Source organism: Stegastes partitus, unplaced genomic scaffold, assembly GCF_000690725.1.
Source record: "Stegastes partitus isolate 25-593 unplaced genomic scaffold, Stegastes_partitus-1.0.2 Scaffold127, whole genome shotgun sequence".
In the NCBI taxonomy this organism is placed as follows: Eukaryota; Metazoa; Chordata; class Actinopteri; family Pomacentridae; genus Stegastes; species Stegastes partitus.
In genome coordinates, this window is record NW_007577858.1 from 340,435 (window position 1) to 364,534 (window position 24,100).

At 41.8% G+C, this 24,100-nt stretch overlaps 1 protein-coding gene across 1 annotated transcript in view; it reads right to left on the bottom strand.

The window, feature by feature from the left end:
* Window positions 1-3,670: 3,670 nt before the first annotated feature.
* The window catches only part of tln2a (talin 2a), a 104,685-nt gene continuing 84,255 nt past the window's right edge, over window positions 3,671-24,100 (bottom strand). Inside the window, exons 39-58 of the mRNA XM_008278574.1 lie at window positions 23,854-24,035; window positions 22,387-22,519; window positions 21,733-21,834; window positions 20,039-20,209; window positions 19,687-19,833; window positions 17,062-17,163; window positions 15,259-15,378; window positions 14,925-15,071; window positions 13,737-13,903; window positions 12,559-12,742; window positions 12,271-12,396; window positions 10,854-10,970; window positions 10,461-10,646; window positions 9,754-9,861; window positions 9,422-9,527; window positions 8,603-8,727; window positions 6,057-6,245; window positions 5,787-5,969; window positions 5,371-5,496; window positions 3,671-4,371 (exon numbers count right to left, since the gene is read on the bottom strand). Of these exons, the coding sequence (XP_008276796.1) occupies window positions 4,243-4,371; window positions 5,371-5,496; window positions 5,787-5,969; window positions 6,057-6,245; window positions 8,603-8,727; window positions 9,422-9,527; window positions 9,754-9,861; window positions 10,461-10,646; window positions 10,854-10,970; window positions 12,271-12,396; window positions 12,559-12,742; window positions 13,737-13,903; window positions 14,925-15,071; window positions 15,259-15,378; window positions 17,062-17,163; window positions 19,687-19,833; window positions 20,039-20,209; window positions 21,733-21,834; window positions 22,387-22,519; window positions 23,854-24,035 (2,850 nt within the window). The 3' untranslated portion in view covers window positions 3,671-4,242. The remainder of the gene's footprint in view (window positions 4,372-5,370; window positions 5,497-5,786; window positions 5,970-6,056; window positions 6,246-8,602; window positions 8,728-9,421; window positions 9,528-9,753; window positions 9,862-10,460; window positions 10,647-10,853; window positions 10,971-12,270; window positions 12,397-12,558; window positions 12,743-13,736; window positions 13,904-14,924; window positions 15,072-15,258; window positions 15,379-17,061; window positions 17,164-19,686; window positions 19,834-20,038; window positions 20,210-21,732; window positions 21,835-22,386; window positions 22,520-23,853; window positions 24,036-24,100) is intronic.

Sequence of the window (24,100 nt, forward strand, 5' to 3'; positions counted from 1 at the left end):
GACAGAGCTGGATATTAAATCTGTGTACATTTTAACCACGAACCAAATTGTGTTTGTCTCCGATTGTGCTCACTGGACGAACCCACACTGTCCAGTCGGATGGACTCAAGAAACCCCTCATCAACACCATCGCTCATGCTCAAATTATAAACCTATTTAAATACATTTTATTTAACATTTATATACATAAAAGTGGATTTTGTTAAGATGTTTTTGATCCAGTAGATTGACAGTATTTTGGTCAGTTTGGTCAGATCTAGCTATTAATTAGTTAAAATTATATATTTGAACATCTCTGTTTTACTTTCAAATGTTTGCCCTTTTAAACAATAATGAAAACTAGCGATTTCAGATGCGGAGCTGATTGTTTTTGAACTATTGTTCCTAATCTTGGCAAACAATATCAATTGTTTACATATGTTTAACTAAGAATTTCCAATACTTTATTCATACGCCACAAAAAGAGCATTCATTTCATTTAACTTTTGTATTTTCTGTATTTTTGAAAGGCACAAATATATCAATACAATTACAAAAATAGACTGTTACATATCCAATGTAAAATAATCATAAAATTTACATTGTTTAAAGAAAATGTAATGTTTATACATTTGCAAATGAACTATAATCTATTTTTTGTTACACGTGGAAACATCCATTAAAAAATTCAACCCAAACATGTACAGGACTGTGATGGACTGGTGACCTGTCCAGGGTGTCCCCTGCCTTCACCCTAAGTCAGCTGGGATAGACTCCAGCCCCCCGCGAACCCAGTGAGGATTCAGCGGTGTATAGATGATGGATGGATGGATGTACAGGATCTCTTAAAATTAAGGTCCAAAAACGTATTTAAATTAAGGAGAGGTGGTTACTTTTGTTCATTTTTTGTAGAAATTGGTTTGTTTTTGTTTGTTTGTTGGTGCTGCAGCAGCTGGAACATTATCCCTTTAAAATGTCTTTTTTTTCCCCTGCAGTGTACCTTTAGCGAGCAGTTTTAATTTTTCACGCTCACTATTGGCAAACTATTTCAACTGTTTATTTACATTTAGGCACCTGTTTGAACCATTTATTCACTTTTTCACAATTGATGCCAATTTTAGTCCGGTTTACAGTCCTTTTGGCTATTTCTGAGGTGAAAGCTGAAAGTGCTATTGAAGTAATTCAAATTGGGTTCAAATTAAGTTGACTGAACTTTGTTTTTTTTTTTTTTTTTTAACTATAAAGGTGTATTTACCTCAAAGTAGCTTTGAGCAGCTAAGAACATACTGCTGACATTGTGTTCTTTGCTACAGAAAGCTCAAACTCAAACATCTTCAAATCAGGATGTTTGCACCAATCGTTTCTTTCTTCTTCTTTTTTTCACAAAGGATGGGAGAAAATGCAGGTCTTAAATTTGAAAAAAAGGAATGCTGATGAATAGCAGAAATCATACCCAGTAAAAAATGCACACATATTTCTACTTGTGCTCCACAAAAGAAATAACCACAAGAAGAAATGTCATTACATTGAAATGCTTTATTTTCAGTGAATACAAAAAATAGTTTATTGAGGCCAGATAAATATCTTTTATATCGTATGTTATCACTTATCTTTATCATAGCGGCTTCCTAATTTTATTTCTGTTAAGAGAAGGGGAGGAAGAAAAACAAAAACATACAGAACACTTCAATTACTCCACAGCATTGAAATGCGTCACAACATCTTAATGGTGACAGATATATCGAAATGTTCTTATCACATGTATCTTTCGTAGAGTCTTAAAAGCACAAGAAAATAAAAAGCCTCATCCATGAAACTTCTGTGACTTCATAACACACAATAAAGCGGTCGACAGATCTCGAACCTCCAGTCTGTCGTAGTTCAGAAGCACTGTGGTACATGCCCATGGAATGCAGTACAAAAATGTGTTCATATATTTAATATACATATGCAGTATATATACTGATAGTACATTTGAAACAGCAACACATTTTCCTGACTGGCGAACGCTTCCTCTGTCGTCCCCGAAAGGCCTTGCGTGTGGCAGAGAGAAAAATAAAGGGGGGTGCGGATGGTTTCAGCACTTAGAGGAACAGCACGTTAGCAAGTGGGACGACAAATGTGAAAAAAACCCCACAGACATGAACCTACATTTCCAAATGAGAGCTTGTCCAGTACCTTCTTATTGACTGATGAGGTGAAGCTGTCATTCAAGCAGACCGGACACTGTATGGGCTACGGACTAAGGCACTAATAATAACACTACAGACTTGACTGTTAAGCAGTGGACCCTCCCTCACCCTCCCCTCCCACGTTCTCACACATGAAACACAACGCCAGAAAACACCTCTGAATTCAACTGTCCAACAAAAAAAAAACAAAAAAGAGTGATGGTCTGTCTTTAGCTAGTTTCTGTCTGTTATGTGGAGGTCTGAATCACTCGGCATCTGCAACACAAAGCCATGCATTTTTCACAGCAGGACCTAATCTTACAATACACTGTAGTTTAATATTGAAACACAGCCCATATAGTAAGACGAGGGAACAAAACACATTACAATCAAACTCGGTGAACAAAAAAAGGTTCTTCTATTGCAGCAAGTAGCATATTCAGTAAAAGTCGCACCCAGAAAAGAAGAACTGCAGCGATTAAGTGTCGCAGTCGCTTCACTTTCAATTCACTCAATTTTAACCTCAGCTGCTAAAAGTTTGTTTAGAATAAGCTTATTGCCAAGTTATTTTCAGGTTTTGAATTTTGCTGCGCAGAATTGGAGGTGAATTGACACAAATCAATCCCTGGCAGTGATTTGAGTATTGCTAGAAAAATGAGTAGGAAAGAAAGAAAACGTCAACATCAGGACCGAAGTAAGTAGAAAGCATCAGGAACAAGCACATGCATAGAAGTGGCGCTGCACGGCGTTTGACTGATCCAAAAGGCCCGAGGTATTCTTTCCAGTTATTCTTTATTTTGCGCAGTGTTAGAGCCAATCGACCTGCCAGGTTAAGAATCCGTCTTACACCGAAAGTAGAATAACTAAGCGCTCAGTTACACAATATCATCTCCTGGATTATTACTTTGAGTTTGCAGGCGTAAGGAAAACCAATACTGCCCTCTAAAGCACCGTCCATCTTATTGCATCATGATCAAATTCTGCTCATACTGAATGTAGATCTCAACACCTGAAATGCTAACGGAATTTTAAAAAAAAAAGATGCTCGAAGGATTGTGACGTTAGAAACTAAACAAGACTATTTCTGCCCCCGAAAGACCTCTCTCTCTCTGCTAAAAATACTCCGGAGTAATAAATATTCTTCCTACCGTAATATGTCGTCCTGTGTAGAAAAGCATTCACATGTAATGTAAAACATTCTATCTGAGCCTTAGTGGCTGCACGTGATCACACCTATATTCACGAACATGTAGAATTTGTTGCATCTTAAGAAGACATGTTTGCGTGTAGAGCCGACAAATATCAGCGTAGAAATGACAAGAGAGAAAGCATATAGCTGTCTACATCAAACAAAAGATTCCCAAAACAACTGTCCATTACTGAAATTCACATTATGGTCCAAAGAAACACCATTATGCAAAATCCGACCCTCCTTCATATTGGGGTTAATGGTGGCTGAATTGAAGTCAAGACATGCCACAGTGATTTACATGATTGAGACAGACATTAAGGTGCCAAACTGGAGCACAAAGGCCAACATTTATTCAGTATCAGAGTACCCAGCTGAAATGTTTTTTGCTCTCGGAAGCAGTTAACAGCTATGAGACACGAACAGCAGTACAATCAATTCTTCATTTTTAAAGTGTATGCACTAGAGCTGCAAGTTTTTAAAGAAAAGAAAGAAAATTCGGAGCTTGCGGGCAAACGTGAGAGCAAATGAGCTGTGCTGTTTGTCCCTAAGCAGGTCACATTCTGGTTTAGGTCAGTCGAAGTAGTTATGCTTTACATGAGGACATGAAGAAGCTCTTCAGTCGAATCACCGCAATCTTTACGCTGTTTTCACCAAGTAGTCAGTTTCCACACAGTAGTATTTCAAACTTGCTAGCAGTTGACTTGAAGATCTTTTCCACACGATGCGGTCGGCGGTGTTTCACTGCAGACTTGGGCTTTACTGGTTTCTTAAATCAGTCACAATATATCTGAAGTCACTGGAGGCCACATACCTGTCCAGGTGTGCCGTTAGGGACGACACACTATTTGCACACAAATACAGATGTGCTCTCGACACTGGTTTCAGCATGAACTGCAGCGGTTAGTTGCTGTCCTCTCGAAGTTCGCTGGGCAGGAACTTGTACTGCTGCTGCCTGATCTGAGCCAGTTTCTTTCTGGCTTCTTCCAGCTCTCTCTCCTTCCTCAGCATCTCCTCCTGCGCTGCGATGATCTGGACGTACACAGAGGAGACCTTTTATTGTTGCGTTCTATTATTATGCAGAGTGCCGGGGCCTGTTACTCAAAACCCCATTCGGTCCAGTTTGGGTGCAAAAGTCACATGTGCTATGAATATTAACAAATGAAAAACCTGTTTACCATCTTATATTGTTATTCCAGCCATATGCAGGCATACAGTGAGAATGAAATGTTGTTTCACTATTATCTGCAGAGCAGCTTTAAAAATACATAAATAAAAAGACAATTGACAATATAATGGCAACGGTAAGTGGTGCAGATACTTCCTAAACAATACATGTAGGAATAAAGTAACAACATAACTGCCTCCACTATGGCTGATGTGTCTGTGTGTTTCTTGGTGTTCATTTCTCATTCCGAGTGCGATTGTGTGTGACTGCACTTCTATTAAACCTCGATTCCAACGTTTCTAAAGTTACAAAGACATCATTTGCATTGGGAGCAGTGGATGGAGGAGGGAAAAATCTTCTCAAGGAATAATGTCAACATGATGAGACAAGAGCAAATGTGAAATAATCTAGAAGCTGAGAGTGTTTCAGAAGTTGCTCGTCATTTTTTAAGGTATTAAACGCTGCCAAACGTCAGCACACAGCCAAGTGTGACAGTGTGGCAAAGGCAATTCAAAAATGTGCTACTGATGGGAAACTAAAGACACACATTTTATCTCCTGGTGTAGACGTTGTGGATGTATGTGCTTTCGTGCAATTTGCGCCTACATGTTTGTCAATACATAGATTATCAATCACGTCAGCCAAGTAAAAGCAAACTTTCCAGAACTCACTCACTCACTCCTCACCTATTCAAAGAACAGCTGCATGCAAAAGTGCAAGCAGCCGCAGATGGAGGAGGTTTTAAAGGGCAGGTTAAGCTGACATTAAATAATACACCAGAGTCTGGAGGAGAACAGTGGGAAGAATGACAATTTAGGCAGCAGTGGCTTGATATAATATTAAATGCTGCTTGAAAGCGTTACCTGTGCTATTCCACCCACGAACTTGGTCTTGACCACCACATTGTCTTCATCTGCTTTGTCAAATGCTGCCTTCTGGGCCGCCCGCACCAAATTGTCTGATGCCTTCTTCACGGCGTTGCCAGCAATCTAGAGGAGAAAGAGATCAGTTGAGACACTGGTTGGAGAGGAGGATTATTTAAATCAAAGTCGCACTACAACAGTGTTATCAGCAACTTAAAGTGAACGTAAAGTAGTAAAAACTAAATCACTCATAATGTGAGAAAGGTGCCCCCACATCTAATGCTTTGGCTGGCTTGTTTTGAATTCTTTTAAACAATGAGTAGTTAGTTGTACAGTCATAAAACGACTAAAATCTGGTGTTATACATGTTGTACAGACTGGTTGTTAAAGCAGCTGAATCAGACTGCTGTGTGTACCTGCAGTCTCCTCATGGCCTCAGAGTCCTGGTCAGCCTTCACCTTACAGGCCACCAGCAGCTGAGCAGTGGATGCCGCCACCTGTTTGGCCGAAGAGATGAGCTTCTCCTCGCTGGCGTGGCCCTGTACCGAGGCGTTGGCGGCCTCGCACAGGTTGCTGGTGGCTGCCGCGACCATACGAGCCTGGGAACAAAATGTAAAGATGGATTTGTTATAATCTGCGCCTCGGATTGTAAGTTGGCTGAAATGACGCTTCGCCACGACACTCACGGCAGAGATGAGCCCCTGGGACCACTGTCCGTCGTCCACGGCGTTGGCTGGGATGGAGCCCACTTTTCCCTGAGCCACCAGCTCTCTCTGAGCGGCTGAGGCTGATTTGACCAAAGCGCTGGTGGCTGCAGCGATGGATTTGGCCGCTTCTAGGATCTGCTCCTCAAAGTTCAGCGTCTCGTCCGCCTGCTGAAGAAGGGAGGGGGGAAAAAAAAAAAGGTCAAATCGGAGGAAGCCTTTCATTTGAGTCAAATTTGAAATTGTAACCACTACTATAAAAAATAAATTCACATTTCAATAAACTGTAGGTTCACTACTAAAAAACATTTATTTCGGCATTTTGTTGACACAGTTTTGAAGTCCCATTTGATTAATAATTTTTCCATCAATGCTGACACAGTCGGAGGCTAAGAGAGACAAAAGGGATGACTCCCAAAAGCTTGGCACAGCCAGATACAAAGCATCGTTTTAAACAGCTGATCAGGAGCTGGATGCAACCAAAGAAGAAACAAGACTCTGTATTAGACATCCAGTCACACTCCTGTCGGCCCGTTTGAACACAAACACGCACTTTTCGCACACAAGCACATCCACACCACAAGTCTGTAGACAGAGCGGGACACTGTAGGAATATGTTTGATATATAGTTGGGACTGAATAACAACCTAATATATCAAACATATCAGACAGAGCCCTGCAGAGAAGGCCTCCGTTGGTGGGGGCAGGCAGGGAAGGAGGAGGGAAGGCAGGGGGGGTTAACTGGGAGCTAGAAGACGTAGACTGGGACAGGCTTAAGCTGGAACTAGCACAGATGGATGGATGAAGGGTGGAGCAGGAGGAGGAGGAGGAGGAGGAGGAGGGAAAACATGGTAAACATGGTGCTGTTTGGAAGAATGGCATATGACTAAAGATATTATGTAGAGGTTGTTTATGGAAACGGTGGGGAAAGTAACGGCTACAGAGATAAAACTCACAGGAAAAACTCTGATGGACATGAATATCCAATAAACTGGGTCTTAGGCTGTCGTAAGAAGTCCAAATTAAGAAACTCAAAAGTTGGAACAAGAGACAGAGCGCATTATCTGTGAATATCACAAAACAAGATGTGCCGTTTTGCTGCAGTAGGAACGTGGCCTTGGCTACTCTGAATATTACCACTGAAACTTAAAAATAAATCACAAAAACAGACGTTCACAGACTGGCACAGAGCATGAATAAAGATATGTGGTATTCGGTTATTGCTACAAGGGGATTTTGTCTCATGTACAGTGTTGAATACACTGTGAAGTCCAAAGCTATTTGAAGAAAGCACGAGGATAAAGGTAAAGGCACCAAAACTGTTGGCACAAAGATGGAAGTTATGATTTGAAGTGTACCCCCAGGGTAAAATATAGGTGCTAAAATATATATGTTTCACTATTTCAGCGCTCAGATTTCAAATGACAACAAACTCTTTAAATAAGATGTGCTCCAAACTATGTGACAGTACTTTTAATAGGATTAAGAAACAACTCTGCTGAGGAATTATGATTTCAAAAACCTGTGAGCTAATGACACCCAGTCCAACAAAGCGACATTTACTTTTCTTAAGCATATCCATTCTTAGTTTTCCCTGAACCACTTCATTTTAACAGGGAAATATTGTACAATTTAATTCCACGACATTTATCTGACGGCTTTAGTTACTAGATTTTACATTAAAACCCACGATAAGATTATAAAATCCAACCTAAGACCCCTAAAGTCTTAAATGTCAATAAGTAGTTAGCACCAGAACGAATGACTCAATATTTACCGAGAGCAAATCTGTACAGCAGAACTTTGAATTAATTCTTTCCTGCCCCAATAACACATTTAGAACCAGTCAGATTTCTGTTTTATTGATATATTAATGCAATGCTTTGTTTAAATCCTTTGGTGAGGCACTGTAACTTCGTTTCACTACTTAACTGCATGTAAAGCGTTTAAAATAGCTGCACCTGGACCAGCTGCAGCGGTTGAACGTTGCTCACACGGCGGGGCAGCAATATAATAACATAATAAAAGCAATCTAGTAGGTGCATTTGGTGGCAATAACAATTATGTTGTTTTTTGTTTTTTTTTTAACTTTAAACAAATATTAAATTGCTGTGCTGGTACTTTTGCTTAAGGAAAGGATGTGTGAGTACTACAGCACATGAAGCAGCTACAATCAGCCCAATGCATCAATAAACAGCAACATCAGCATCAAAATGCATCAGCTCACTAACATATGACAACACTGCCAAATTAGTGCTCACTTACACTTTTAAATGTATTTTTCTCCTTCATCTCTACTTATTTCTATTCATATAAATATCTGAATGCAGAACTTTTACATGTAACAGAGTATTTTTATGTTTCAGAACTTCCTGCTATACAGTCTTTCATGTCTACCATTCAGTTCCAAAGGCCTCTGAAACAGAGTTAATGCCTTCAAAGCATAAACAAACTTCTTTTCACTGCTGCCCTGTGGCTCTCTGAGAAACAACACTGCGGTGACATGACTTCGTCACACAGTTACCCACCTTTGGCTTGGCTCGAGGTTTGAGCTGCTCCAGCTTCTTGGCTGCTGCCTCGATGGACGCTGCCGCTCCGAGCAGCTCCGTCTCTGCGATCACCGTCGGATCCTCGGGGTCCACCCACTCTGAACCTGAGGCGCGCATGCACACACACAGTTAGGAATTCAACCTGAAAATTGGATTTTAGTAATATTCACAAAGCAGTGTGTCAACAGAACATGCCTCACGCTGTGATCACAAAGAAAACAACAACAACACTGTGACCATACAGAAAAAAAAACAACAAAACAAAAACAGTGCCACAGATCTTCACATCCCATGCAGAGCTGATGGAGGCCACAAATTGCACAAAATGTCACTGCAATGAAGATGGAGTGATTTATTTGAAATGAGATGGCGCATAAAACAAAGCGTGATGGATGAAGACGACTATGTACTTGAGAAGCCGGAGAGCAGCTGGATTTGATGAGATTAAATAAACGGATGTTAGCTCTGAGGAGAAAAAAGTGTCGAACAGCTCGCAACTGGTGAAATAAGTCACAGTACATAAAGCAGCCCTAACTTACCTCCATCTGTGGCAAGAGAAGGAGGACAGGGATATTACCAAAAGTTTCTTAAAAGGAATGTTTCTGTTTCTTAGTTACATGGGAAATTATTATGAAATGCTTTTATATAAACGCCGTCTACTGGGAATTATAAATGACTTCACTAGTGAACAAACAAGTTATCACTTACTGACGTGAATCTGATCTTATCACATATGACACTGAAGACGGAGTCAGTGTGTGCAGATGTGGTCGATTGAATGTGTATGTGAGTCATTACCTTTCATGGCCTCGGCGGTCTGGATGAGCTCTGTGACGGCTCCGGCCACTCGTTTGGAGCAAGCTGCCAACAGCTGCTTCTGCTCTGCAGTGGGCTTCTGTAGGACCTAAACACAAAAACACAAACCGTGTCATTATCACAGTCATTTAGCGCAGTTTCAAAGCAATGCTGGAGCAATCCGAAGTGTGTAAAGAGTGTCCTCTAACTTTTAAAAACGTGAAATTCAAGGTCAACCCATTATGATAGCATCTTCGTTGTATCCTACATGTCAATACTAAAGTAACAAAATGTCTCTCTCTATACATACTAACTGAAACAATGTCCGACCCCACCATTAGCACTTGTTCCAGCAGATCGATGTATCCGGTTGTGCACTCTGATCCGAACATCAGCGCTCTGTTCTTCACCTCCTCACTGACCTCTGGATGGTAGGCCGCTTGCTGAAATATAGAAACACACAGCAATGTTTACATTCACTTCTAGGATTGCATCCGTGTGGGAATTCGGACAGTGTAGGTATTAGTCTCACTTTGCCCACCCAATTTGCAGAATATGATTTAGCTGCACCACAGTCGCATGTTGCTACAGGGGGGAAAACACGCTGGCTTGTTTGTATTTCTCTACACCAACTGCAGTCCAATCGAAGGATTCTGCCTTAGTGTTCCCTTAAAACAGTGACTGGTGAAATTGTTTTGGTGCACACAGGGAGGTGAGCACTATGAATAAAATCAATAATCCACTAAAAAAACACTAGCAGGACAGCCTTACTGTACGATCCAAATCCTTAGCAAAACTTGAAATTTTCAGTGTCATCGGAAGTTTTTTTGTTTCCCACAGTGACGCAAACGGTACGACAAAAACAGCTGAAGGAGAGGACCATGCTGCCTGATATGAGCGGCCAGCGGCAGGCTTACACCTGCTGTGCATCCAGTGAGTTTTATTGGGGAATATCCAATCTGAATATAATGAAAATCCAAAATGCAGCAACAATGAGACACTATGAGTGTAAGAGTTGTCTGACTGGTAGGGAGAAAAGCACCTTGCAGGTGTTGAGCATGTCTGAAATGGCTTTGCGGCTGAGGTTGGCCGTATGGATGATGTCCTCCTGCCGAGCAGAGTTTCCTGCTGCCACGGCTTTAGCAGTTGCCATGGTGATGCCCTTAGTCATGCGAATGAACTCCTCAGGTGTGGTCGTCTTGTTGGGGGCATCCCTGGATTGAAACAGCTGCAGATGACAAAGGACAGGTGGATGAGAAATTAGATTCACAGATTGATGACGACATGTCTCCTCAGCGTAACAAAACTAACGAAAAATGTTTACTGTGACAAAGCATTGTTGATAATCTTATAATATTCGTCATCATCATTCATCACAGATCAGCCACGTGTACGTCGAAGCATTTACGGGCTTCGGCCGTCCACCAGTCCTCACCGCCATTTCCTGCTTAATGCACTCGATGGTGGCCTCCAGCGCTCTGGTGCCTCGGGTAGCCTCGTCCTCCACAGCCTTCACCGTCTTCAGCAGGGACGTCACGTTGGTAACCATGACCTGTCGAAGAAAAGGACAGAACGCAGTGCTCATTCACGTCAGTGTGTTTAAACAGCAACAAGGCCACTCAAACGTGTTTTCATTTTATAATCTACAAATACAAAAAGGTTAGACCAACAGAACCACATTTACTGACTTGTTAGAGCATTTAAAACAGATATTCTGAATTTTCAAATAACGCTAACAACTAAAACAGGTTTACTACTTTTAAAAAAATCTAAATCAATAGACAAACTCTTAATAGAGAAAATAATAAAGACAGGACTGCCTAATTTATAACTAATCCAGTAAAATATGTGTGTGTGAAATCAAGGCACTTTATCACATTGGTGCACACAAGCCTGAGGACATGGGAAAATTGTAAAATTATAATAATTTAATATTACTACAAGGCAGTCTTGCCCATCATTTTTGCAATTAATAACCAAAATCACACAGAGATACTGAAGCAATATGTACGTTGGTGAGAAAAAAGGCACAATTCTACACCAATTTAATTCAGGGTACACAAATAAAGCATTTCTAATGGTGGAATATTTCAGATATTTTGGAGCAATGTCAGAATATGAAGAATCCAAACACAGGATTGCTAGCGAGTTTAAGATGTAATGCATGACAGTGAAAGACAGGGGGAGCACAGCACCCACTGAGAAAAGCCTGCTGCCTTCAAAGACATGAAGCTAAAACCTTACAAATGGTTCACCAGATTTTTTTTCTCTCTCCACCACCTCAGGTCTTAAAACTGCATGTGAGGCATGTTTTAATCATCTCAAAGACTTCACGACACTCTTTGCCGTTGCTGACTGTGAACCGACAAGTTTTTTTTTGTTTTTTTTCTTCGCAAACTTCTCAGCTCGAGGTGATAATGAGCCATCAGCAGTGTTATCAGTGAATTCTGAACCGCAGCTTTGAAATTTTACACTGCATATGTGTCGGAGCAAAGGATTCAAGCTGATTTATCTTGGTTAGAAATATCCCCAGTTTCCTGTTATACCGAACATCCCGGACATTTACATTACGGAGACACAGTGTGCAGATTAACTGTTGTGAACAAGGTTTCGCGATGGCAGCGGGGATGTTGCAGCTGATTAACAGCGCAGCCTGAGGAAGAGGAGAACGACTGCTATGCACGCATGCAGCTCGACGAACACTGCAACTGATTTGATTTCTTAAAAGTCTAAAAATACTCTTTTTGTTGAGCTGAAAAAGACACAGAATCCATATTTAATTGTATTCAGTCCCACTGGGGGCCTTTAAATTAGATGACATGGTTTGAACTCTCTCAGAGTGATCTTCTCACCTTGGCAGCGCTCTTCAGTTGGTACATGGACGGATCATCTGCTGACTTGCCAGCGGCACACTTGGTGGCACTAATGAGCTCGGCCAGCGCCTTGGCCACATCTTTGACAGCATTTATCAGAACCACCTAGAGAAAAGGACAGACAGACACCAACTAATCACCATGCAGCCTGGGAGAGAGAAAAGGTTATTTGCCATTCACAGCTCATTCTTCCATAATTCCTCCCGATAACAGGCGTTCTGAATAAAGGACGAGGGTGGAGAGAAATCAAACACGAGGCCGGCTGACCTGCGTCTCAGGATCATCAGAGCCGATGCTGGCGGCTCCCAGTTTGACCACATCCGTGAGCTGGGTGATGGTTTTGGCAGAAGACTGAGCGGCCTGAGCCAACCTGTCCTGACCGGAAGCTGCGCCGGACACCAGCATCTTTGTGTCCTCGACCAGAGCCTTGGCCGTCTTCAAAATGTTTTCCCTGAAAGAGAAAAGAAGGAAGCAGAAAATGAAGAAAAGAAATAAAAAGAGTACAAGGACATAAGAAGATTTGGCAAAATTCAATTAACGAGCTGACCTTTGAATATAATTCCAGACAGAAGTTTAGGACATCCTCTCAATGATCTACGCCTCACTCCAGCAGAAATAAAATGTAAATGTGTTTGAATTACAGTGAACAGAACTGATGCATTCTGGCGTGCATCGTTTTTTCATATCAAAGGCTTTTCTTCATCAAAGCTCGCGTAAGCACGAGGAGGACAGGTGAGGTTATGGAACATGTCAAGTCAGCTGTTTTTCTAAGATTGACAAGGGAAATTGATAGGAAGCTGCTGCAAAGTTCCTTCTTGATTTCTAAGGGAGCTGCGTGACATAATGTAAGATGAAGTGAGTCTGTTCTCTTTCACTCCGCCCTGACACTGATCCTCTACATTTCTGCTTTTATGATTCTCCAGTGGGGTGCAATGCAGTTTTAATATCGACTATCTGTAAGGATCTAAGTTGATCAGTTCTGGTCAAGGTGACATGTAAAGTGACTAGTCTTGTCTTGGATTATTAGATCTGCGTCTCTTTGAACTGTTCTCATTCAGAAATAACAAGCACAACCCAGTTTAACACAAGTCAAACAACGTGGCATGTCGTAGAATATAACCAGAATGAAGTCTAGCCTCTAAATCGTTTCCTGTTTTCTTCTTTTACAAAACAAACGCTGCTTCAGAGTCTTGAGTGAAACAGCAAGAAAAGTAAGAGATGTGACACTTCCTACATCGCTCAAACCCTCGGGGTAATTTGCAGCTTCCACCGCCAGACATTTCCTCCCCGTTCAACAGCTAATAATTCATTCTGTCAGTCTGAGATGAAAGATAACCATAGGGCGGGTTCTAGACTCCAGTCAGGTGTTGGGCTTGTAGACGCCACAATGTCACGCACAGTTGTATTTATACACAAACACATTCGGATAAATTTCATGCCCGAACCTGTGGTCAGCGAAGGACTCGTCGTTCTCTGTGTTGAGTGTGCCGGCAGAGGCGAACATGATGGTGGTGTCCAGATCGGCGATGATGCCGGATACTGCGCTGGCTGCTGTGATGCAAGCCTGAGTGCCCTTGTTACCTGCCTGGAGGGCTGAGAGCACCAAGGACACCTGGGGACACAGACAGACATCACACCCTATAATTACACAGGTGAGGATGTGCAGGGAGCCCGACATGAGACACGAGAATGGATTTTTTTTTTCATACCTATGCTGCCTGCAAAGCAATTGGATTGGTGAATTTTATTACTTGTGTGGATATTAAATAGCACATACAAGTTCAGAAATGAAAAGTAAAGTAATGTTTTGGTCATTTTGTGAAGTGATGAAGACGGGGGCAAAAAAAAAAAGCCACAGTCCAAAGAGTATTTAAAAATTTGCTGTGACGACAAAATATCGTGTCGGCACAAAGCCACGCACATCATCAATCACTCGGCGAAATGAGTACGTGTCAGAACGATTTCCACCATTTGCTTTCCTCACAGATGCTGGAGTGACAGCAGAAATTAATTAACTGATATTTCTAGTCTCTAACACACAAAAAAAGGCCGGGACACAAATGGATATTATTCTTAGAAACGACAGCTGTGGAAGAGATAGGAAAAGGTTAGGATCTCAAAACTCAACCAGCATGTCACGCTACACAGACAAACAATGTTTTTTAATTCTCGTCATAGTAAAAGAATAACTCTAGAGTAGTATCTACACTACAAAATGCTCTGGATTCCCCCAATTAGACCACAGCCAGATACAATCTTTCAGTACGAACCCAGAAGAGCAGAATCACTTAGTGTGAACTGAACAGCAACGAAGCAATGCGTCACTTTTCCAGCGAAGAACAACACTAAACACAGTTATCTTGGTGCAGATCATATCAGGCTGAGCAGAAAAAAAACCTCCCGGAGATTAGGTAAGCAAACAAATAACAACAATAATTAATGTTGGCAGAAAGTCTTGGGTTAATGTACGGGGCAACTTAGATAACAAGTTTAGCTTCAGAAGTGGAACGGGTAAGCAGGGGACAAAATAATCCTTCAGACAAATATTGTAAACAAAAAGAAGCACAGTGAGGTTAAACATGAATTAAAGTCAACAAAATTCTAATCCAGATCTTTTCATGACAAAACAATACCTTTTCTGTGACTGCCCGGGCGCAGTCAATGAGCTCTCGCTTGGTGAAGCTGTCGGACGGAGTGATCTGCAGAGCTCCGGCCTTCTGGACCAGGAAGATGCAGCCATGACCGAGCTCCTGCACTCTGGTCTTGATCTGGAAACCAATCTGCATAAACAGAACACAGGAATAAATGTGATTATTGAATTGCAGTTTATGAATCAATTTGTTCATGCACAAATGTTTACATCCATACAAGTGTTACTCTCAGCTATAGATTTAAAATAAACTGCCACACTGATGTAGCAGAGCTGTGGAAGTGCAAAGACCATCTATCTTTGGGTGTCCTCCCCACCTCCTCTGGCTCAGCTGTGTGAGCGGCCAGTCGTCCCTGAACGGCCAGCTGGCTGTAGTCCACGGTCACCTGAGAGGCCAGAGCTCCCAGCTCATCTGGACACGTCACCGATTTAGTCATCTGTTGGATAAACACATATTACATATCGGCCAGGTTTGCTTCATTTCACTCATTGTTTGCAAACTATAGAGCATTTTTGATGACAACATATATTATCTAATTCTAATTTTTTTGGTGTCAGCTTCAAAGAGTAGCCTGGGGTATGAAACACTGATACACAGAAACCCTGCCGATATAATAAATCAGCAAACATTTGTAGAATTTAATCACCGTTGTTTCAGCATACTGGTTTGAAAGTTTTGAAATTAAACTTGTGCCAACATCCAAGGCGTTGCGTGGACATCCGCTGGACATGGGAGTTCCAGAAAGGTGGAACTTGTTTGTCAGAAATTTTTTATGTATTTTTCTTGTGAAAATGGAAAAAATAAAAAATTCTAGCAAAGAGGAGCAACAACACAACCATTACCTGAGTGGGGGTTGACACCTCTGATCCTGACATTTCTAACAGTGTGTTCTAACCCACTGAGCTAACCAGCTTACACTAAAAAGGCAGAGAAACAGTCATCACTTTGATAGTTTACAGGCTTCTACAAATAAGCTCATCATGCAAGACAGAATGAGACAGGAATATATTTTACACGTAGATATGCATTAATGCTGTAAATGTGTTCTGTATATTTAAAAATTGTGCTCAGTAATATTCGGGTCTGTACGTGGAGTGGACATTGTATGCAATTATTTCACATCAGTATCGGCCGATATTAGTGTTTTTTCCGATATATCGGTATCGGTCCGATGAATAAATTTAGCAGATGAGAAAAACCAACGACTGTCTAACATCAGCGCCTTGTCTCTACATTTGATATTGCTGATATTTCACAGATGTTTTTGCTTAAATGGTCCTGGACTTGAACGTGAAATGGGTTAAAATTGGTTTTACTTTTGTTACATAATAAAGAAGACTGTGTGGTCTAATTTGGTATGGGTTCTTTTGAATAGTCTTCACGTTCTCACAGTGCTTATTTATACTCATTTTTCGGTGTGAACAAAAACTGAATATCCACATCGGTAATATCAGTTATCGGCGATATCAGAAATCTTAATGTTGGATATCGGTATCGGCCAGAAATTTTAAAATCGTGCATCACTGAAAAAAAAAAAACTGTCCATTAATTTTCAAAAAATTAAAATGTTTTAATGGCAATAATATGATGCGTAGTTCCTGGGTTGTAAGACAGAGTCTGACTGGACCATAACGTCACAATCTGGCCGTCTGTCTCGTAACCACACTGCAGTTGTTGGAGTCCAGCTGCAAACACCTACAGCCAGGTACACAACATCTGACCAATGGTTGCTAAGGAAGACGTTTCATTACAAAACCAGTAAATGCGTTTCCTTATAAACACAATAAGTGTATTAACAGGAGATATTTTAAGCTAGACTAGGTTGTGTTTTAAATTTGTTTATTACTAAAAGCTGATTCTTTTATTTGCAATGCTGTGATGAAATCATGTCAGCATGAGAAACAATCTTGTTTTAATAAATCAACAGGTTACAAACACATTTTCACTTTGACTTAACCTACTAGATAAAATAAACTGTTTGAAGTTACTCTGATTTATATATAATTCTGAAAGAAAATCAGGAAAATATTCTCCAACTAACCAGTGAGAACATAATCACAAGTCACAGTGGCATTTCTACAACAATCTAACAACATTCAGAATGATTTGAAAAACTCACCATTTCCTGAGCAGTGACGGCGATTGCTTTAGAGTATTTCACCATGCTGGTCTGGTAATCCACAAAAGAGCCCTCAGGTTCCGGTGGCGTCCCTTCATCCAGCTAAGGACAGACACACACACAGTTAAAACTACTTTTTTCATTTCAGGTGTGATTTGTTTGTTCCTTAACAATCCGTGCAAACTTCTTCAAACGTGAAGACAATCAATCATTCGCCTCTTTAGTTGGAATGACATGTTAAATCTAATCAGCTCTTCAATCACACTCGTTCTGCCAGGTGCACAGGCATCGGTTCATCTGCAAACCAACATTAATGTAATTTTATATTCTGATAAACACTCCGTATGAATGATAAGCACTCATTATAAATTATCCGCTGAATCCACTCTGTAATTACAGCTTTAAAATGGCATCAACTCTGAAAACATTTGATCACCAGCTTGCAGTGCAAACATTGTGCTTCTGCTAAATTAGACAGTGTTCAGCACATGTGAGTGTCATGGGAAGGCAGAGGAGATGAGAGAGGGGAAGCCATGTGAGAAAAGTACGCTGGTACTGAAATGACTCCCTAGTACATATTGTTCGCTCCTCCCTCTCACAGAAATAACACCTTAGAATCTGTGGTCTGGACTAAATGACTCTTAAGTTCCCCAGAAAAGCCTTTTAAATCACCTCTGCCTAAACCAGAATGGAGAATGACCATTATGTCGATGGATTATCTGAGAGGATTATCCCCATTTAATCAAGTAAACTGAGTGGCACAGACAAAACACACACCTGCATGCTCAACATGTAGGCCCAAAATTGAACCATTTTACATTAGCTATTCATGACGCGCCACAAAGTTGATGCACAGACGCCGTTCCCTCCAGCGATCCACACATCTGAGGCGCTTTTTCACCTTTGCAAGACTTCCCACTCAGGAGGGTGAGGAGTGATATAATTAGCTGATGCTATTCTCCGTCGGTGCCGGAGATAAAAGGCTTTTTTCCTGCCTCGCACCTTTACGTGTTTGCCAATAAGTTTGACTGTTAATTGGAAAGATAGTCCAAATTGCCTGGCGCCTACAAAGAATGGCCACGTTGACGGTCAATTTACCTCTGTTTGTGATTTGTATTAGTATGGTAATCGGTGACTTTTTATGGCGCTGAGAAAACACTACGCTCGGAATCAAGATGTCATGCACGGTGAGTGGGAAACATGGGGCAAAAAGGAGAAAAAAAAAGGGAGGAAATCTTAATTAGAAAATGATGGTTGCATCTGTGAACCCTAGAGCACCCAGGAAAAAGATGAAGAGGAGCTGCTTCCTTGCCAGTTCACCTGTTTCACTTTCAACTTTTAGTCTATCACACTTGCTTTTGGGGGTTTTTTTGTTGCTACATTCTAGTTTATTTATTATATTATTTATCATAATAGCCACAACGTTAATCCTCCTGTTATTGTTGCGGTCAATTTGATCCCATTCAATGTTTAACATCTCTAAATAACTCACTGAAATAACTTTTTCAGTTTTATTTAAAGGGCTATTTACACATAAACTTGAGTAACAATTTGTAATTCTGATATTTTCTGGAGGTTTAAATTGCTGGGGTCAAATTGAACCCAAGGATACAAGATGTCAGTAAATTTGAAGGTAATAGGAGGGTTAAAACATGTGCCTAATACTGTGTAGGTTCCTTTCACACAAGGTTCTTGCACTAGCACAGTGTCAGTGGATCCTCTGAGCCCAAAGAGTTGAGAGGTTGGGCCTCCATGAATTGGACTTTTGCGTCTGGTGCTTGATCAGACTGGGATCTTGAGATTCAGAGGTCGTGTGAATGCGTTTTTACTGTGTGGCAGGGTGCGCTGTCCTGCTGGGGGAGGCCACTGGCACTGGCGAGTTACTATGGGACAGTGTGTTTGGTATGCAATGTTTAAATTGAATCACAGTCGTACGCATCACCTGTCAGTGGTTTTAATGTTGTGGCTGATCGTCGTATGCTGCGGTTGAGCTCATCTGAGAGCGTGAGGATAACTGCGCAGGGGGTCTTGATCACTTTAGGATAAACTCAGATGATCGTATTATCAGATTTTGCCACCATATTGTCGTGAAATGAGGACAGATTAGAAGCGTCGACCTACAACCAGCTGCTGTTGAAGTGGGTCAGATGGTTGTGAAGGAAAGATCAAATAAGCCAAAGAGTAAATTGGGCACATCTGGATGTGGCACCTGTCCTGAACAACCTTCAGCGGAATGCTCACCAGCTGTAGCTAGGACATGTTGTCAGAACGCCCCCCTGAAACTCCCCTGTGAAAGCTTCCCAGGGTGCCCACCTGGGAAGAAACCCTAAAGGAGGAATTTTTATTATCCTGCCTGTCATGTAAACACCTGAGGTCCCCTGAAGAAAAAATAAAGAATGGAGCTGAAGAAAGGATCTCATAACAATTGTGCATAACTACTGCTGATGTTAAGATATAATCCAAACAATAAAGAGTCCAGCAGCAGCAGCAATAAATCTGCTTTAAGACCAAGAGAGTGAGAATGAATTTAACCAGTAACCGTCTAAGCAGAGGAGTAAAGTGTGTAGATAAAACGTTGCACTTTCAGATCATAACCATTAAACTATAAGACCTAGCAGCACCCACCTTGGCCATGGCCTCTGCAATGGACTCCACCATTCCTCCCACCATCCCCACCTCGCTGGCGGCCTCATTCAGCGTCACCATGATGTCATCAACCGCCTCCTTCATGAGCTGAGCCGCCTCTGCTATGGCATCGTGGGTATGCGACGCCTGTGGAGCGTGACACAACATAAGCACACGTGAAACATTTGCCATAATGACAAGCGAACGCACATAAGAATGACCCAGCACGAACGCGGTTAATGATCCTCGCTGAGGCACTGAAACACATCATCTGTGCAGGTGTGGAGCAGCAGGGAAGCGCCGGTTTAAGCAAAGTGCACAAAGCGTAAAATGGAGCATGAAATGGTCTTGCCTTTGGGTTTCCTCCACCCTCCTTGGCAGCGTAGAGCATCTGCAGGGCAGACTCAGCCAGAGTCTTGGTTTGGTCCAGGAAAGTCATCTGCTGCTGGTGGTCATTGAGCTTGGATGCCACGCCCACAGAGGCCTTGATCAGCGGCTCAAAGTAACGAGCCAGTTGGGTCACCTGAGGCAAAGAGTGACAGGTTTTAATGAGATCTCTGAAGAAGAGCACAGAAATACAGCGCTTTAGCATAGATAGTGCTGCATCATGCCACATTAACACCAGGAAGCACAGTTAAGAGTAAATTAATACACATCATTACCCATTATTATAAAATTGTGTGGCTTTAATCAAATATGTGTTTAATCTTTTGGTTATTTCACTTATTCAAAATGTTAAGTAGATTCAAGTGTGCTATCTGCAGATAGAACAGCAGGGAAGGGCTTGTTTACAGTTTCCTGATTTGGTCCTGACAAAATCAAGTTTGTATCTTGTTTGCATGTTTATATAGTAGGTTTTTCTATGCTAAAAGACATCCATCCATCCATCCAATATCTATACACCGCTTAATCTTCACTAGGGTCGTGGGGGGGCTGGAGCCTATCCCAGCCAACTTAGGGCGAAGGCAGGAGACACCCTGGACAGGTCACCAGTCCATCGCAGGGCCACACTGAGAAACAGACAACCAAGCACACTCACATTCACACCTGCTAAAAGACATATCATGAGTAAAATAAGCAGTCAACGCCATGGCTGAGCGATTCAGACAGCATGCATAACAAACCTAACAAACCGATCCCGTTAACCTGCAGGGTGGGGATATCTGTATCTTCTTTAGAATTGGTTTCCAGTTCCATCCATTATCTATACACCGCTTAAACCTCACTAGGGTCAGGGAGAGGCTGGAGTCTATCCCAGGTGACTCAGGGTGAAGGCAGGGGACACCCTGGACAGGTCACCAGTCTATCACAGGGCTACACTTAGAGACAGACAATCAAGCACACTCACATTCACACCTACGGACAATTTAGAATCACCAATTAACCTCAACCTGTTTTTGGACTGTGTGGGAGGAAGCCGGAGAACCCGGAGAGAACCCTCGCTGCACGGGGAGAACATGCAAAGTCCACACAGAGAGATCCCGGGTGTCTCACTGGGACACAAACCGGTAACCTTCTAGCTGCGAGGCAACGGTGCTAACCACCAATCCACCTTGCAGCCCCAGTTCGAATGTTCAACTGAATTACTTAAAAATGAATTCATATCTGAACATTCATGTACAGTTACTTTGAAGCCACGTTAAGGCGGGAAGGGATTAATTTTATGGCAAAAAACCCCCCCAAAACTTCTAAGTATGTAATTTGGACACACAGAGATGAGTTTTTAGAGGGTTAATTAAAGATCAGAGAGAGAATTTAATCATTCTTTAATAAATCGTATTTACTACACATGAAGAAAGGCTGGAAACAATAGTGATTGGTGGATTCCATAAATGTGAAAAGAGAAAATGTGTCTGCAACTTGAAAACTAAACTTTTCTTAAATACTAATGTGCAATGCTGAAATCGTATCAGTTCTGTTCATATCGCCCACACCGAACATCGAGTAATGTTCAGTACTGAGTCACTGAAAACTGCTGCTAAAAAAGTATCACTTTGTTGCTCCACAGTTACAGTATAATAGTAATTAACTCCCTGCCCTATATACCTTGTGTCCTAGTTGGGAAGCTTCGCCCCTGGCAGCAGTGGAAACGGGGTCAATTAAGTGGCCAATTTCCTGCACGGTGGACGTCAGCTGCTCTTGTAGCGCCTGAAGAGAGGAAATAAAAAGAAATTAGTTTTTGTGTTGCTTTTTATGGGAGACAGAGGTGCATTCAAATAAGTCAGCCGGGACCTGCTAAAAAGCACCAACTAGGAAAGTGAACAGAAAGGTACTTGCCCTGAGCTACCGGAGCTTCTAATAAGTGAGTTTAAACTTTTCACAGAACAGTAAACCACTAAACCACTTCTGCGTTACAATATAGCAGCTTTAAGGGCATGAAGATCCAGCTGGATTCAAACTGTAAGTAACTAGAAGTAACCATCTAAAATACTGCTTTGCAATGCAGAAAGTTTTTTTTATTTAGTTAAATCCCTATTTTCTGTTGAATGAGTTGTCTCTCTGCCTCGAAAGGACAAAATCTAATTCACAGAACATGCCACAGACTAAAAGACAACAACAACTGACTGCAAAACTGGCAGCGGACGAGAAGGAAAAGGTGAGGCAAAACAGAAAAGCGGCCAGAAAAAGAACAAACAAATGCAAACAGAGAAAGATAGCAGCAGCTGTCTGCGGAAGGTGTGGAGCTGTCTTCTTGCTTACCTCCAGCGAGATGTCGTCCCTGCTAGGTAAGTTCTGGCTGACGGCTGCCAGAGAAGCCTGCTCTATGTCCCGGATACATTTGTTGATGTTATCAATTGACGAGTCGCACTCCCGCTGGCCTGGAGCCTTGTCCCTGGGAATAAAACAAGGGCAGGAAAAGAAACAGAAAGCAATAAAAATGGTTAGAGACAAAAATGAGCAATGAGGAAAGGAAGCGTTACACACAGGAAGAGAGAGAAAAAAAGAACAAATGTTAACATTACTGAAAGTTCTTAAAACACAGACAGGTTCCAGGCTGTCTTTTTCACATCTTTTCTACCAGATTCACTCGTCTCATTGCTGCTGAGGCCACATCTACTGAAATGTGGCCTGTAGGGTTTGGTCACAGCGCAGGGAGATCCAGCTGGGCAGTCAAATTAGCTTTGAAGCCTCCGAGTTGTCTGGGGCTCCGGTCTCATGGGCAGAATAAGTTAGCTAAACATCCATTTCCATGCATGGCAGCACACTGAAAGTAAAACTAAAATCCAACCTCGTCTTTGTGTGTAATGAGTCCAACAAAGTTATGAGGTCAGCTTTTGCAGGACGGAGTCCACCTCTATTTGTATTCTTTCGCATCGCAGTATATCACAGAATTCTATTAAAAGCCCGGGCCAAACTCCCGGAACTGAATTTAAAACGCCTCGGTGAAGTCATGTCTAAAAGGAAGACTGTGATAAGGGCAACAGAATTGAAAGAGATGCTAAGCTGGCTGCGCGTGAATGCTAATGTGCAGATGTTCAGAGACGAGCAGGAGCCTTAACATTCAGTGCATTTGACACAGAGAATTAGCCCCTCATGGGCATCAGTTTTGTTCTGATCAAGGTCAAGTAGAAAAGAGAAGATTATAAATGTAAGCTGCACAGGTATAAGAACAAGTATGTGCCACCCCAGGGTACAGGATTCTGGCATCCTTTCTCCAGGTGTTTCATAGAGCAGTGTGCACAGATAAAACAGGGAACACTGTATTACAGCCAAAACTTAATTCTGAAGTTCAGAACCTTAGTTGTACATTTTTACCTCCCTTAATCCCTACGACTATATAGAGAAGAAGCACAGTTGGGAAAAAAAAAAACTGAGATAAAGGATTAAAAATTGGTAACTTTCTGGAGTCTCCTCTGGTTGCCTGGCAACCGCACTGCAACAACAAGACTCCAGAGAGAAATAGTTACACAACCCTCTGTAAAATCACAATGTCATGTTTTTATTAATCTCAGCTGAAAAAAAAAGAACCAGGCCATTTGTTTCCCTGCTTTCAACCTTTAAGCAGCAGCTGGTGCTAACTTCATCTGACTCTCAGTGAGAAAGCGAACGTGCACATTCTCCAAACTCCTCTTTAAAGTGCAGCTCTCATATATACCGTACTTTGTTAGATTTTCTGTTTACTTTGCATCTAGTGTGCAACATCTGAATAAAAGCTCGTTCACTAACCGGATGGCTGTGATGAGGCTCTTGATGGAGTCGGAGACAGTGCGAGAGTGACCAGCCAGAACCGACCACGTGGGCGGGTCTTTGGGGTTGATAACCAATGAGCGTGCAGTTTTGAGCAGGTGAGTTGAGCTGTCCAGCATAGAGCGTGCTGAGTGCAGGATGGGCTCCTGTGCTGCAGAGCCCTACAGAAAAACAAACAGTCACAACGCAGACATACACGTATTTATTACAATATGATGCAACAATT